Source organism: Podarcis liolepis (assembly GCF_965112155.1).
Source record: "Podarcis liolepis genome assembly, chromosome: 2".
Taxonomy (NCBI): Eukaryota; Metazoa; Chordata; class Lepidosauria; order Squamata; family Lacertidae; genus Podarcis; species Podarcis liolepis.
The window spans coordinates 77,433,115-77,449,526 of record NC_139555.1 but is presented as its reverse complement, the minus strand read 5'-3'; the positions used below and the strand labels follow the sequence as shown (position 1 = coordinate 77,449,526).

The window sequence follows — 16,412 nt, the reverse complement described above, 5'->3', positions numbered from 1 at the left end:
GTAGAGAGAGAGAGAGAGAGAGAGAGAGAGAGAGAGAGAGAGAGAGTCATTTCATTGTTCTTAATCTGAATGGCTTCCCTTACATTAAATTTATATTCCAGTTCTGTAGTTATCATTCATGAAAGGTGCAATAGGAAGGAAGGAGGGAAGGAGGCCACAGTTCCTGAACGACTTTCCAATGTATGGTATCAATAATTTTTGGGACAATAACACCATTTTTAGATCAGTAAATAGTAAACTAGCAGTGAATCCTGCCTAATCAAAATGTTTGTCCTATTATCAGTCTATGCACTGTGTAACAACTGAGATAAAGCAGACAGCCTACTTTATTACTTCATTCTGGTCCATCACCCAAGCACTGCCCCCTTGGGCCAATGATTGGCCAATTTGAATTCCAGTGCATGGTGAGCTATCCCACCCTCCTTTGCGGCCAGCTGGGGAAATTCCCCAACAGGCCAGGCTATGATGGAGAGGCCCTTTTCTCCATGGAGCCGAGATCCTTCCACAATGGGCCACCACCCAGAGACTGAGTAAGTGGCCGTTCTCAGTTGATGCACTGTGTAACAGCTGAGATTCTCTACAAAGATTTGAGCTGAGATGTTGGTGAAGCCTGCTGGGCTGGGGTCTTCGCTGACATTAGTTCTAAGCAGCATAACCAGTGACCAGAGATTGTGGAAGTTGGCAGAGGAAACTGAGAAGCCCACTCATACAGCTAGAACTCATCTTTACAGTCACAAAGTGGGAAAATCATTTAGCCATGTTTTTACTTGGAAAGGAGAAAGGAAGGTGAGAACCTGAGTAATCCTGTCACATTTTTTAATGGCAACTGGTGCAGAGAGGCCTTCCTATGCTCCAATATTCTGGAACCTTAGCTGCCTGTCTTTATTTCATTTAAATGCTTTATAGTCCACCCTTCAGCTAGGAAGTTCTCTAGGGGCTCACTATCATATTGATATATAGTAGATATAGAGATATGTGCCATTGCTACTGATTTACATTTGGACAAATTGTAAGAAAAGACTGACCCAGGGATAATTTACTGTAGCAGAGAGGTATACTTTGATATTGTAAGTAAGAACGCAACAGCAGATTGTGCTTTCTGAAACTGGCATCTTGCCAAGTGTAGGCACAGTTCTAAAGACATAATTTACCTGTTTCAAGGAGCCTTTTAATGTAAGGAACATGTATGCCATGTAGCCTGGAATCAGCACCATGGATGATAGAGCCATAAACCAGCCAACACCTTGGCCCCATGGCGGGAATACGTAATCACCCAAAGTGAGAGGAGTCATTTGCACGGCACTGAAGATAAACACACCCTGGGGAAGTAAAAGCATTTAAAAAGTCAGCTATGGTTTGTTGTAGTTGCTGCTGCTGCTTTTGCAGCTAGTTCTTTGCCTGCATAGGAAAATTAAAGTGAAAAGTTATTTTCCTTTTTAAAATTCCAGACATCTTCCATTTTACCTATGCAATTTTTGATGGTACTGTTAAGAGTTTGGGGTGAGGGTGGGGAAGTAGATTGTATACAAAGACCCCTCTAAGCCCTGGATCCAGCAAGTGTTAAAATATAAGCCACTGAGGTGATAGCCTGGCCAATGAGCCATTAAGGGATACAAAGGAAAGGGGCAAATGGGTCGGACCCCTCACCCAGCTTGCAGCTAGTTTGAAAGACAAAAGGCCACAGTAGAGAGTTGAGTTATGTAAGCCAGAAGCTGGGAGAAAAAGAAGTGAGCTGGAGAGACAGTCAGAACATGTTTGATGTCTATTTGAGCCCAAGGCTGCGGCTACGGGAGAAACAAGACCCTTTCGGGGTGTTAATGCTGTGAACCCCTCCATTGCAGGCTCAGGTTGTATATCTGTGTAAATAAACCATATCTCATAAAGACAACACAGTCTCCGCTGTGCCTCATTTCCAAAAGAACCCTGGAATCTCACAATGCTCTGAGATAGGGATGACGTGCACCTGGAGAGAGCCACTATGGGTATTACTATGTAACACTATGGGTATTAGGTATTTTCAGACATTTAGTTAGTTCCCCCTCATCGGATATAAGATTTATAGGAATTATACTGAATTTGCCCCTCATAGACAAAGGAGTAATTTCTGCATACTCAGGAGATTCTCTGGAATGCACAACTTTTGTACAAAACAATGCAATGCAAAGATTCAGTATCCATCCTGCCCACCAGGAGCCACAACATGTTGGCGACAGTTCAAAGGGTTGTGGAGGAAATTGGAGCAGGGGGTAGGGAGGAGACAGGCTTGCTTAAGCTCCTAGAGGTTTAAAGAATCTTAAAGGTGGGGTTCTTAGCAGTGGTGATTAAGGTGAGCGAGATGTCCAACATGAAGTTGAAAATCTCCTTTCTCTCCACTGTGTATGGAGTTTTCAGGTGGGAAGAAAGAACAACCTTCCTTTCCCCTTTTTCTAAAAGACATTTCCCCATCTGCTGGATGCATAGCCCTTTAGTGTTATATAGCAACAGAGGAAGGCTTCAGAAGAATGATTGAAGATGGTGTCATTTTTCCTTTCTTTCCTCCAAAGTTCTGCGAGCTAATTTGTATTTGTGTTTTTTATTATTCCTTGCTTAATTCTGTGGCAATGTGAGTGTTATGTGCTAATGCAATAGTTCCAAAATGCTGGTTCAGGACTGGATGTTTATGGAAGCCAGCCTAGAGCTTATTGGTATCCTAGTATTGTGAGATGGGGATGCGAGCATTTCTCATTAATTTATTCCTATAACACTATGATTCCTCATAGGCCCCCAACTTCTTGCGTCTGTTTCCAAGAGCCCTGCAAGATTTGGCTCGTAAACTCTAACTGCATGTTAAATCATCTGACCTGTCTTGTAATTGAATTGGCAAAAGCCCTAAACAGTGTGACATGCATTTTGATATACAAAAGGATATTTTGAACCATATATATTTATAAATTTTGAAATCATACAGTTTCATAGATTTTTAATTTTCTTATGTTGCTTCTCCTTTCAAACATTTTATTTTTCATATACAGAATAAAACAAATATTTATACTGAGGTTTGAACCTGCTTTACGTGGTTTTCTTTTTGCTTCTCAGTATCATAAAATGATATGTGCATTCACCACTATGACCATTGCTCTAGCCCTTTGCTAGAAATAGCCCAAAGCTATTTTTGCTAGTGGAATCAGCTAAGAAAGACAAAAGTAGAAAGTTTTTGGAAAGAAGAAAATAGAAGATGGCAGCTTTTATATTAGATTATCATCACCTGTGCACTAAAAATAAACACTGGATTCTCTAAAATAATGTGTCTCGAGGTGAGTCAGCAGTTGTTATGGTCCTTCCATTAACTATTGGAAGATTAGAATTTCATTAAGTATACTTTAATTAAAATTATTTTAGTTACTATTTCTCCAGAAGGCATGGAAGTAGACCAAAGTATTTAGAGAACAGAAGAAAACACAGCTTGCATTGTAGTCTTTTAAAAAGTTTGTGAATATTTTGCTTGAATTGTAAGTTCTATAAATTATTGTACATTATTATATCAAAATAAAGCACAAATGTGTGTGTGCATGATCAAACGGCCAAGTGTAGTTGCAGCGTTTTAGAGCCTTACTGGACATCCTTATCACTGTGCATTCTTGATTATTTGTGCTCATTTCAACTTTAAAAAAAATGTAGACTTGCATTAATTGCATTTAACATCTTTAACATTTTTGTTTCTTACTGCCACAATGATTGGAGTAAAGAAAGACCAGCAGAGCTTCCACCAGATGCAGGGCCTATAGCCAACCATCTCCTGGATATTGTCGTAAAATCTGTTCACACCTAAACAAACAAACAAATTGTTAGTTGGTTGAAACCAATAATGAATGGGTAGTAGAGAGAAAAGCTTTTAAATATATCAGAGAGTCTTGCCAGATAACCTACCAAACCCATTAACAAGCCAGTGTTGGATTCTACAGAACTGGTGGCTCCAAAAAGGCCTTGAAGCCAGGGACTAGCCTAGCTGCAGGGAAATAATCAGACCCGAGTGGGGGAGGTTTTAGTGCTGGAAAAATGGAGCCCACAGCCTACGGGGAAGGGAGGAAATGAACAACAATCCAAACAACAGCCAATACATCATTAGTTCTGGTTACAAGAAGAAGAAAAGTTTGGATTTGATATCCCGCCTTTCACTCCCCTTCAGGAGTCTCAAAGCGGCTCACATTCTCCTTTCCCTTCCTCCCCCACAACAAACACTCTGTGTGGGAAGCGAACTCGGTTCACCAGATTACAAGTCCACCGCTCTTAACCACTACACCACACATCATGAGAAAGCTCTTTCAACATTATGGGTTGAGTGCAGGGAAATGTAACTTCCCAGGAACAGGACCATTAGCAGTAGGCACTGTTACCAGATTTGCATTCCTTGTGCAGAAACAATGCACAGAGGAAGGAAAATGGCAATCCCCTAAGGGAAAAGCCTAGATTCTAGCATGTGAAGTTGAAGTAATTTATGCTTAGATTTATATAATCGATAATCTACAGTAAGATGCTTCAACAAAGAAGAGAATAAATCAGAGAAGTCAACAAAAGAGTCATTAAAATGTAAGAGATTTATTAAGGTCTTATAGGGTTAGTGTGAAAAAGCTCATTTGAAAGCATTAAGTTAGGGAGCTGCAATACGTGTGTATAGGAACTCCGGATCTGAGGGGCATCCCATAGAATCTCGACTAATATATTGCCTCTTTGTAGTCTACTAAGCAATCCATTATTATTATTTGGGTTGCAATTTGTGTGCACAGCTAAGCTGCATTAATAGGATTTAAGTGTTTCGTGTACAGGACTGCAACCATGGTTCTAGTTCATCCTAAATATATAGGTATTATGTTATTCATTTATAATCTGGAAAATGTATTTTTCGTTGGTAGTTTGATTGCATCTTCAAATTCTGTTAACTTCCTGGATAGAAACTTATTCCTCCCCCCCCCCTTTGCATAGGTGAAACATTTCTGATCCGCAAAATAATGGTAAAATGGGAATCTAATCTTCACTAAATGTTTTGTGCCTATGATTTCACTCTATTGGTCTTTTTCTAGGCCTTATACCCTGTAGGGATCAGATGGGATTACCATGAGGAATTATAAAATATACATCAAGCCATCGTGTCCACGATGAAGACATTGTGTTGACTGGGTTTGATATATTGACGATAATTTCTGATTAAATCCCATAAGATTCTACATTCATGCCCTTTCCATGCCCTTTTGCCTCTACTGTCCATTTCTCCTTGCCTGAAGTCACGTACACAGCAGTTGCTTCGCCCGGCAGGCATCCTGGGCCATAAAGATAGTGAGCAAGCTTATTTGAAGTAGCTCTCTAATGTATATTAATCTTAGGATGTTAATCTTGGAGCCAGGAAACAGATCTCACATGAAGGTGGTAGTGATCTGGTCTTTCTGGCAGTGGCGTAGCGTGGGTTGTCAGCACCCGGGGCAAGGCAAGTAATTTGCGCCTCCTAACCCGTGGATTTGCGCCCCCTAACCCTAACCCCCAGATGTTGCACCCGGTGCGACTGGCCCCCCCTGCACCCCCCACGCTACGCCACTGCTTTCTGGCCATCCTTCTTATCATGTTTATTTCTCAGCTCTAGGGTTGCCAGATGCACCCCTTTGTAGTTCTCAACTTATTTACCACACCTTTGTAGTTCTCAAGTTATTTACTACCTCTTTGTAGTTCTCAACATATTTACCCCAAAATATATGCATGCTAATTAGTGTTGTAGTGTAACTTTTTCCCCACGTGGGGTTTGAGGAAATGCTCAGAGGAAATATGATTGGTTCTTACGAGCACTGTGTAAAAGATTCTTTTGCTAATAAAATGGCCTGGCGAGGGGTGTGGTTTGCGCACTTTTCTCCGAGAGCCTTGCTGGTCAAAGCCTCGTGTCTTGATTTTTAATCAGGGTCCAATCCTTCCTTTACTTTGCAAATGCAACATACCCTTTCTAGGCATGGAAATTTCCTGACTGCATTATGTGATGTAAACTTTTCTAAAGCCTTCTGCCAGCTAGCACATCTATGGAGATTGGAAATACCATGAGGAATGTACTTACATTGATATTTTAAGCACCTATTGGATAGTGCCAGAAACATCACAAATGACAAGCCATCATTTTGTTGATATTTTAAGTGTTTTCAAGGATTTGTACATTTATTTGTACATTTATAAAGTGATACTGCTTTTCATAAGCAATGCAGTGCTCATAAAACGTTTAAAACAAAACAAATCAAGGAAAAGTTCTTCCATAGCACCGTATATGAATGGTAGTACTTTGACGAGTGCTAGAGTTCTTACAGTTCTTACTTACTTTTTCTAAAAATGCTTAAATTCCAGTTGAAAATGTTAACATGCTATCAAACAACCCCAATTCTCTCCTCCCACCTAAGTGCAATATACATATGGTGAGCTAGCATATCTCCCTCACTTAAACAGTTCGGATGGCCTCAAATTACCTCTAGGTATGGCATTACTTTGTTAAGATAAATGTGGCAATTATAGAAAACAATTTCAGTTTTAAGTACACATAACATTTCAAATTATTACTTTGTTTCATCTGGGGACTGCTTTACAAAAATTTTACATTCTTTTGGCTTGTTTTCATAAATTTCAAAATACTATAGCATCACATACCGTAGCACCAGGATATGGAGATACACTCAAAGAACACAAGAAACAAGAGACTCATTCCACTTGCAGAATAATAGTCGAAAAGCTTGAACACATATAGTCCACCCTGCAATATATAAAATGTGTTAAGTTCATCACACTTCTGAGATTTTCTTTCCTGTTTTGTTTAACTTTTATATTAGCTTTACTTTCCTATTTCAGTTCTGTTTTTATTACTTGGAAAGATTCTCTAGGTTTATAACTATTCATTGATCACTTACCCTGGATAACTGTGACCTTTGGACCATACAACTGAAAATAATCAGTGAATTGCCCAGCTATGTATCAGTATCAATAAATTTGGTGTGTAATATTTTTATTTTGTAAACTGCCCTGTGATCCACAGATGAAGGGTGGTGTCAGGGAACTGCCATCAGAGCATCAGGTGGTGGAGGGACTCAGGCAGGATGAAAGAGACTCAACTGCTGAAGCAGGGACCAGCAGGGGGAGGAGTGGGTCTCTGAGGGAATGCGAGCAGGAGGGAGGGCTCAGGGAGGCTTCCAGCGAGAACAGTGGGGAGGTATCGGAGTCTCCCATAGGGAGACCCACACCTCGCAGGAAACTGTCACGCCGTGAGTCCAGGAGACGCGTTTCCGTTAAGGAACTTCTTTGCTGGAAACGTTTCCGCAGACAGCCACTGTCGGACTCTACTAGTGACTAGAGCAGACATGTCTGAGGAGCTCCGTCACACACGGAGGTTTGTGGGGTCGCACAAACTCTGAGGGAGCACGTTTTCACGCACAAGCAGCTAATCAAACCCTCACAGCAGTCCGACAGTCTTTGTACGCTGCCTGTGCAAGAGAAGGCATCATGAGCGAACCAACCGGAACCGGAGGAGCAGGGGCTGGAGCTGGTCCAAGCTTGGAAGATAGATGCCGAGCGTTGGAGGTTCAACTGGCCCTGCAGACGGCGAGGTTGGAGGAGAGAAGGGCTCAGGATGCAGACAAGAAGGGGAGAGCCACGCAATTCCCCAGAAAGGTACCAGGATTGGTGCAGAAATTTGGGGGGGACCCCAAGGACTACCATGCTTTTAGGACAGAGATGCAATATGCCCTTAATGTGCAGTTCGATGAGTTCCCTGATGAGGAATCGCGAGTTGCTTTTGTAATTGGGCATCTTGAGAAAGGGGCTAGAGACTGGGTTCGACCCCTAATGGCAACGCACAATGACATACTAAAGGACACAATGAAGTTCTTTCGTGCAATGGATATCATGTTTTCCAGCGATATTGAGGAAGGGGTGGTGCGCAGACAGCTAATGGCTTGTAAGCAGGGAAGTCGATCTGTCCGTGAATATTGGACTGAGTTTACCATGCTGATTCACAGACTGAGTTGGGATTTATCGGCGGCACCCGTTCAAATGCTATTTGAAGAAGGTCTTTCTTCGGGGGTGAAAGACGAGCTGGCACGGAGCCCCAGGATCAGCTGACCAAATCTGCGCTGACCATAGGAGCGCGGCAGGAGGCAAGAGCCTTGGAGAGGCGGGAAGGAAGAGGGGAACGTTGGAAGGAGTTCCGCATTCCAGACATTCCTGAGCCAGCTTTCCCGCCGGCAGAGCCGATGGAAATCGGAACAGCGCGCGCGCGCGCATTTTCAAAAACCAGCGAGGGAGCTAAGAAGGAGGGAAAGGGCCCCCGGAAATGCTATCTCTGCCAACAGCCAGGCCACTTTGCCAGAGTCTGCCCCCAGAGGAAGGAATGGCAAGGGATGGTGGGAGCTGTTGAGGGGGGAGAAGAAGGGGGAGCGGAGCAGGTAAAAGCCAACGCCTGGTTGCCACAATTGGGGCACTGCAGCCAGGCCAAAGAGCAGTGAAAGTGCCCGTGCCAGAAGCTCCTCGACCTGCTCTAGTGATTGAAGTGTCGCTAGAGCTGCAGAATGGGCACCCCCTAAAAATAAAGGCGCTATTGGACTCAGGCAGCTCCTGCAATTTTATGAGCAAGGAGTTTGCTGCTGAACACCAGATACAGACCATCCCTTTAAGCAACCCCCTGCAGGTGACCACGATTGATGGCAGGGAGTTGTTGGGAGGAGGAGTCCGCTTGCAGACTGCCCCAATGATAATGAGGGTGGCAAGGCACACAGAACTGATAGCGTTTAATGTGGCCACCCTGGGAGGCGCTCCCATTATTTTGGGAATGAGCTGGCTAGCTCTACATGATCCGCTGGTTGGCTGGCATCAAAGAGTGGTGTCCTTTGGTTCAGCACATTGCCTAGAACACTGCAAAGGGGAGAAGGGTTCAGCAGGGGCCCAAGCCACCCTAGCAGGGACTGAAGTAATGGGGAAGGTGAAGGTACCACCACAGTATGCAGATCTCAGCGACGTGTTCAGCGAGAAGGAAGCTGACCAACTACCACCTCATAGACCCTTTGATTGTCAGATCAATTTACTCCCAGGAGCACAGCTTCCCGTGGGCAAGTTGTATGCCATGTCAGACAGGGAAATGCAGGAGTTGCGAGGGTTCATTGACAAGAACCTGAAGAGAGGCTTCATCAGAGAGTCCAAAGCAGCAGGGGGGAGCCCAGTGTTCTTTGTGGACAAAAAAAATGCGGACAAGCCGAGACTTGTATGTGATTTTAGGCGGCTGAATGCAGTGACTGAACCGGTGGCGTTCCCTATGCCCAGAATTGATGATATTTTGACCAGGGTGAGGAAGGGAAAGATTTTCACAAAGCTGGATCTAAGGGGGGCGTACAACCTGATACGCATAAGGAAAGGGGATGAATGGAAAACCACCATGTTTACCCCTTTGGGGGCGTTTGAATACCTCGTTATGCCATTTGGATTACAAGCAGGCTCCGCGTGTTTTCAATCTTTTATGAACCACGTGCTGGGCCCTTTGCTCTACAAGAATTGCGTTGCCTTTCTAGATGATGTGTTGGTGTATTCTGAGAATGAGGAGCAACATGTGAGAGACGTCAGAGAAGTGTTGAGCAGACTGCAAGCCAACAGGCTGTGGGTCAAACTGGAGAAGTGTCGGTTCCATACCAAGGAGGTGGAATTCCTGGGGTACCGCCTGTCAGACAAGGGATTGGCCATGGATCCCGGCAAGGTACAGGCAGTGCTGGAATGGAAAACACCCAAAACCAAGAAGGATGTGCAGAGGTTCCTAGGGTTTGGAAACTTTTATCGTAAGTTCATCCGCAACTTCGCCCATCTGACGGCGCCCATCACTGACTGTCTCAGCAGTAAAAAGAAGTTTGTATGGACGGCGGAGGCGGAGCGAGCGTTTGAGGAACTGAAAAGGGCCTTCGCCTCTGAAGAACAACTTCTGCATGTGGATTTACGAAAGAAGCTAAGGGTTGAAACAGACGCATCTGACAGAGCCATAGGGGCGGTGCTTCTTCTGCAGCCGGGGAAGGAGGAGTCAGAGTGGCGTCCGTGTGCCTTCTTCTCGCGGAAGCTGAACAAATCCGAGAGGAACTACACGGTGTACGACCGAGAACTGCTTGCTATTCATGAGGCGTTCCGGAGATGGAGGCATCTGCTAGTTGGTGCACAACATAAAGTGCAGGTGTGCACGGACCATAAAAATCTAGAGTACTGGAGAACGGCGCGAGTGCTCAACCAAAGGCAGTTGAGATGGGCCCAAGAGTTCTCCAAATTTAACTTTGAGATTTGTTATGTGCCAGGCCCAGAGAATGTTAGGGCGGACGCTCTCTCACGCAAACCTGAATATTTGGAGGGGGAGGGAGCACCCGAAGAAACCCATATCATTCCAGAGGACCGCTGGGTGTGTGGGGCGACTTTGGTGGGGCAAAGGGAATTGGTAGAGGGTACGGTGCAGGATGCATACGCCCAGGGGAAACTCAGGGATCTCAGAGGGGAGGAAGACAAATCCGGTGGTTTTGAGGAGAGAAATGGGGCATTGTATTATAAGGGAGCGTTATATATACCTGAAGGGGAATTGAGGGAGAAGGTACTCAAGCAGCTGCACGATAGCCCCACAGCAGGGCACTTTGGGCAACACAAAACCATGTGGCTGGTTACCAGGGAATTTTGGTGGCCCAAGGTCAGGGAAGATGTGCGGGAGTATGTGAGAGGGTGTGAACAATGCCAAAGAGCCAAGGGGGAGAGGCAGGCGCCGGCTGGTTTATTAGAACCACTGCCCACACCTGAGAGACCGTGGGAAGCAGTGGCAATAGATTTCATGACTGATCTGCCAAGGTCTAGAGGGAAAACAGCCATCATGGTTGTAGTAGACCTGTTAACTAAAATGGCCCACTTCATAGCCTGCTCACATGCGGTTACAGCAGAAGAAACCGCCAAATTGTTTGTAGAGAATGTGTTTAGGTTGCATGGCGCCCCCTTGAGGGTGGTTTCAGACCGAGGGAAACAATTTACTTCCAGGTTCTGGAGGAAGCTCATGAGCTTACTGCATGTAGAGGTTAATTTCTCGACGGCCCGTCATCCTGAAACCAACGGGCAGGCGGAAAGAGCAAATGGGGTTCTCCAACAATATTTGAGGTGTTATGTTAATGACAGAGAGAATGATTGGGTGGAGAAGTTGGCGTTGGCAGAATTTGCCTACAACAATGCAGAGAACGTGTCCACGGGGATGAGCCCCTTTTTGGCTAATCACGGGTGCCATCCCAGAGCCTTCCCAGGGGGGGAGGGGGAGAACTGGAGCGTTCCAGCTGCAGAACAGTTCGTGGAAGAAATGGAAGCGATCCATCGCCAGCTCCAACTCAATTTAAACAGGGCTAAGGAGGAATATAAGAGGCAGGCAGACAAAAACAGAAGGGAAGGTGAAAGCATCAGGGTGGGGGACCAGGTGTGGCTGTCAACCCAAGGGTTGCCATTCAAAGGAGGGTGTAAGAAATTAAGACCCAAAAGGCTGGGTCCGTTTGAAGTCATACAGCAGGTCAATCCAGTGGCTTTCAGGCTCCGGTTACCGAACCACATGAAGCTGCACCCAGTTTTTCACAGGTCGTTGCTGTCACCGTATAGAGGAGACAGTGAGGGGAGGGTCACTAGGGGACCAGCAATGGAGGAGAAGGAACACAGCTACCATGTAGCGGAGATCCTCGATTCCAGGTGGAAGGGAGATCAAGTAGAGTATTTGGTAATGTGGGAAGGGGAACCGGAGTCGGAAAACACCTGGGTTAGGGCAGAGGATGTCAATGACGAGGTTTTAATAGAGACTTTTCATCAGAGGTTCCCACGTAAACCTCAGCCTGTAGCGAGGTTCCGAAGGGAATACTTTGCCACCACCGACGAGGAAGAGGAGTTGGAGGGGTTCCCAGATTCTGAAGAGGAGGAGGATTCAGCTGGCCAGGACGACGATCGATGGAGAGAATTGTTCGAGACGTCAGAAGATGAGGAAGATTCGTTTCGGGGTTTTAGCCCTTCACCTCCCAGGGGGGAGGAATTGGGAGGGGGTGAGGGGGGCCCTGGAGGGGAGATGGATGTCAGGGAACTGCCATCAGAGCATCAGGTGGTGGAGGGACTCAGGCAGGATGAAAGAGACTCAACTGCTGAAGCAGGGACCAGCAGGGGGAGGAGTGGGTCTCTGAGGGAATGCGAGCAGGAGGGAGGGCTCAGGGAGGCTTCCAGCGAGAACAGTGGGGAGGTATCGGAGTCTCCCATAGGGAGACCCACACCTCGCAGGAAACTGTCACGCCGTGAGTCCAGGAGACGCGTTTCCGTTAAGGAACTTCTTTGCTGGAAACGTTTCCGCAGACAGCCACTGTCGGACTCTACTAGTGACTAGAGCAGACATGTCTGAGGAGCTCCGTCACACACGGAGGTTTGTGGGGTCGCACAAACTCTGAGGGAGCACGTTTTCACGCACAAGCAGCTAATCAAACCCTCACAGGTGGTATAGGGATAATTCCATATTTATTGATAAGAGTAAATAGTTGAGCTCGAGGTTCTGTCACATGGAAGATGTTCTCCAGTTCCAGAGGGTAGGACCTGAACCAGTGGAGTCAAGTTACAAGAAAGGAGATTCCAACTTAGCATCAGGAAGAATATTCTGATGGTAAGAGCTGTTTGACAGTGGAATGAACTCCCTTGTAAGGTGGTGGACTCTCCTTCCTTGGAGCTTTTTAAGCAGAGGTTGGGTGACCATCTCTCAGGGATGCTTTAATTGAGATTCCTGCATTGCAGGGGGTTGGGTTAGTTGCAATTCTACAATTCTGTAATTCAAAGCAGACTCACAATAGGATAGGGAAGGAATAATAAATACGTCAATGTCTTGCTCTTGTACAAAGAAAGATTCCTTAAATATACCATTTGTGTATTGGTTTTAAATGTTGCCATGGCTTTTTGGTGTTACTTACATTCCATACTACATCAAATATTGTTCCTGAATGCAGCAATGTCATTGGCTGATGATAACCAACCCTTTATGTGTTTTTTTCTATCCAAGGGTTTCTAAGAGTTACCAAAACAGATGGAATCCTCAGTGGTTGTAAATCAATTTAATAGAACAAGCTGAAGATTTTAAGAGTAGCATTAAGCCTGACAACATGCCAGTAAATATAGGTATTATATATTATATATGCATTATACTAATCTCAAATCCTTAGAGGATATTGACATTTGAAGGTTTAGGAAAAGCTGAATCTCTCCTGTCTCCCCACCTTCTTAAATTAACAGGCAATCCACAGAGGACTCTTACTTCATAATTCTGTTTAGTAGAAAATGTGACCACAGCAAATTAGAGATAAAAAGTTCCCAATATAGTATTTACCTGAGTAATATTCGACAGTCCTATCAGATAGGAAACGACACACACACCAGCAATAAAGATTTCTCTCCGACTGCGTAACAGTCTTGGAAATTCATCCACTAGTGCTGTTATGAATCCTTCAACAGTACAGAACTGAAAGTGGAATGAGAGGTTACACACAAACCAAACTAGCAACATTAGATTTGAGATAAAGCAACATCCAGCTTTATCCTATCTCTTCTCCGATTTCTCTTCTCCCAAACTATTCTGTTGTGATGCAGATCAATAGTCAAGATACATCTGGAACAGGGCAAACCAATATGCCCAGTTCTGATATACTTTGATCAGACTAATGTTGACTCATTTCATGAGTTGTGGTGCAGCTTCTGCAATCATGTTAAAGCACAGGTGGGTTATTTATAGGGTAACATTTCTGAACCTATTAAAATATACCGGAAATTAAAAATAGGAAACTCATGCTTTTTAAAATCTGGCAAAATGTGGGACAGGTTGTCTGGACTAATCATAATTAAGCTAACTTGTTCCTGCTGAGACTCTAGACCTCAGTTTAGAAACATAATAGATAGTCAAACTGACTTAGATCGCTTTGTGCATTTTGATGCACATGCAGAGCTCCTGTACATGCTTAAAGTGATATATAAGTTTCTTCTTAAGGCCATAGTAAACATTTTTTTTTCCAGTAAGCAAATATTACTTTTGCTGACCTGCCAAAAGAACTACTAAGCACATGACATTCTCCCCTCAAGCTATGAGTGTGTACATTTCTGACAGCCACTGAGAAGTGTGTTAAGACACAATGGTAAATGTTTTAACATACTATAGATTGACTAAGGATAATATGAGACAAGGAGCCATTTTTGGTGGTATCTGTGTTGTGACAGTAGAGTGGAACTATTTCATATTATACTACAGATGAAGAAGTTGAAGAAGTTAAAGAAAACTAAAATAAGAAAGCCCGAAAGCTCTTACACACAGGCCTAGTTTTTTGTGTTTTTTTTTTGATGTGGGGGGAATATTAGGCTACTTTTTATATTTCAGTAGCCTAAAGCTAAACTTAGTTAAGGATATGTTTGACTCAATTAAATTAACAGCAGTTTCTTCAAAATGAATTATTAATTTTGCTGATTTTCTTTTATAAAAGAACTTTAGGCTTCATGAATAAGGACTCTTCATTATTTCCATCCCATTATGGAATAGCTATTGCTGTTGCTAATGTACTGTGTATGTACTTTCACCAAAAGTTAAAGTAAGGTGCACTATGGAAAATAAGGTTTGTTGACATGTATGTACATACATTCCACTGTGTTTGTTTACACGGGTGGCACTGTGGGTTAAACCACAGAGCCTAGGGCTTGCTGATCAGAAGGTCAGTGGTTCGAATCCCTGTGACCGGGTGAATTCCCGTTGCTCAGTCCCTGCTCCTGCCAACCTAGCAGTTCGAAAGCACGTCAAAGTGCAAGTAGATAAACAGGTACCGCTCCAGCGGGAAGGTAAACAGCGTTTCCGTGCGCTGCTCTGGTTTGTGAGAAGTGGCTTATTCATGCTGGCCACATGACCTGGAAGCTGTACGCCGGCTCCCTTGGCCAGTAAAGCGAGATGAGCTCCACAACCCCAGAGTCGGTCACGACTGGACCTAATGGTCAGGGGTCCCTTTACCTTTACCTTGTTTGGTGAATTAGTGAGTAAAGGGGATTTACAGTTCTATATTTTATATTCTGCCTCAATGATGCAGGTTAGCTCTAAGGCCACCCATTGAATTTCATGGCTGAACTGTCTGTTAAATGAAATTGGGCCTCCCCCATTCAAAATGCAACAGCTCTGGCTTCATTGGTTCAATGCTAATAAAGGTCTTCATGTCAGCCTTGTGTAAACAAAATGGCACTCTAAATTATTTTAATACTCTATAAAAGCATGGAAATCTTGTTTGTTTGGAGCTGTAGCAATAGGGTACAGGGGCTCCATTTTGTGAATTGCCCAGGCAGAAGTAAAGTGGTCTGTCACTGGTGCTGGCACATGGACATCCTGACAACACGCTGGCATCCCCTCCAAAAGCTTATTCCAGAGTGAACTGGAGAAGTGGAAACACTTGGTCGTGGACCCAAAGATGGTAGCCGAGCTTCCACTAGTATAGAAGCTGCCTTGTCAATAATAGCCTGGCTTGAGGGAACATCCATGTAATGGGCCCAGTACCTGAACTACTAATAGGGAGGAGTGAGGACTCTGTAGACCAATGGAACTGATGCTGATGATGTGGTGAGTACCTTCCCTTCTTGCATAGGACATTGGGGGAGAGAACCCAGGGCACTCAAGGGATGTAGCCAAACCAGGAATGTGTCCTCTGAGGAAACAGTAAATGGGGGACATGGGGGTCAAGCCTTCACAATGTTGGGCAAGATCAATATCCTGAAAGTAGTTAGAGTGAGGAAATTTATGCTACTATAAAGGCATCATCTCATGAGACAGGATAATAATTGGCTGCTTAGTTTAAGAAAATAGGCACAATTGTTTGGGGGGCTAAATTGTACTGAAAGTGAGTTGTACACACACACAATCACAAATTCACAAATGCACAAAAGTTAGAATTAAACATTATAGGAAAATGTTTTACGAGGCATTTTTAATGCATAGTTTAGCATGCTTCTGCCAATGCTCCTTTGACACAAGGAGTGGAGAACCTTCAGTCCTGCTCTCGGTGACTGAGAAAAAGATCAGCAAAGGCTGCTGCTTTCATGAACCAAGGGCACTTATAGGGACCAAGACAATGGGGACGCTCACTTTATCGGATTCCATATTCTAAGCCACAGTGCACAGACATATTTTAAAGAAAAATTTAATTGGCTGCGGTGGCCCATCTCTGGTAAGCCTTCTCCAAAGAAACTTCTTTGATGTAATGCTTTTGAAACCAGGCAAACATTTTAAAAATTCTAGGTATATTATTTAACATTTTGCTAATTTAAATACTTGTTAAAGTTCTGCAATCTACTGTTTTATTAGTTGGGTTCTTTTGTATTGTTTTATTGTCTGTAAACTACCC

General features: G+C 44.1%; 1 protein-coding gene across 2 annotated transcripts in view; it reads right to left on the bottom strand.

Annotated features, from left to right (window-relative positions):
- Positions 1 to 16,412, bottom strand: part of SLC6A1 (solute carrier family 6 member 1) — an 81,675-nt gene that overhangs the window by 825 nt on the left and 64,438 nt on the right. For both annotated transcript variants that reach the window (XM_083488994.1, XM_083488995.1), the window contains exons 11-14: positions 13,379 to 13,510; positions 6,649 to 6,751; positions 3,704 to 3,804; positions 1,152 to 1,319 (exon numbers count right to left, since the gene is read on the bottom strand). In XM_083488994.1, the coding sequence (XP_083345120.1) occupies positions 1,152 to 1,319; positions 3,704 to 3,804; positions 6,649 to 6,751; positions 13,379 to 13,510 (504 nt within the window). The remainder of the gene's footprint in view (positions 1 to 1,151; positions 1,320 to 3,703; positions 3,805 to 6,648; positions 6,752 to 13,378; positions 13,511 to 16,412) is intronic.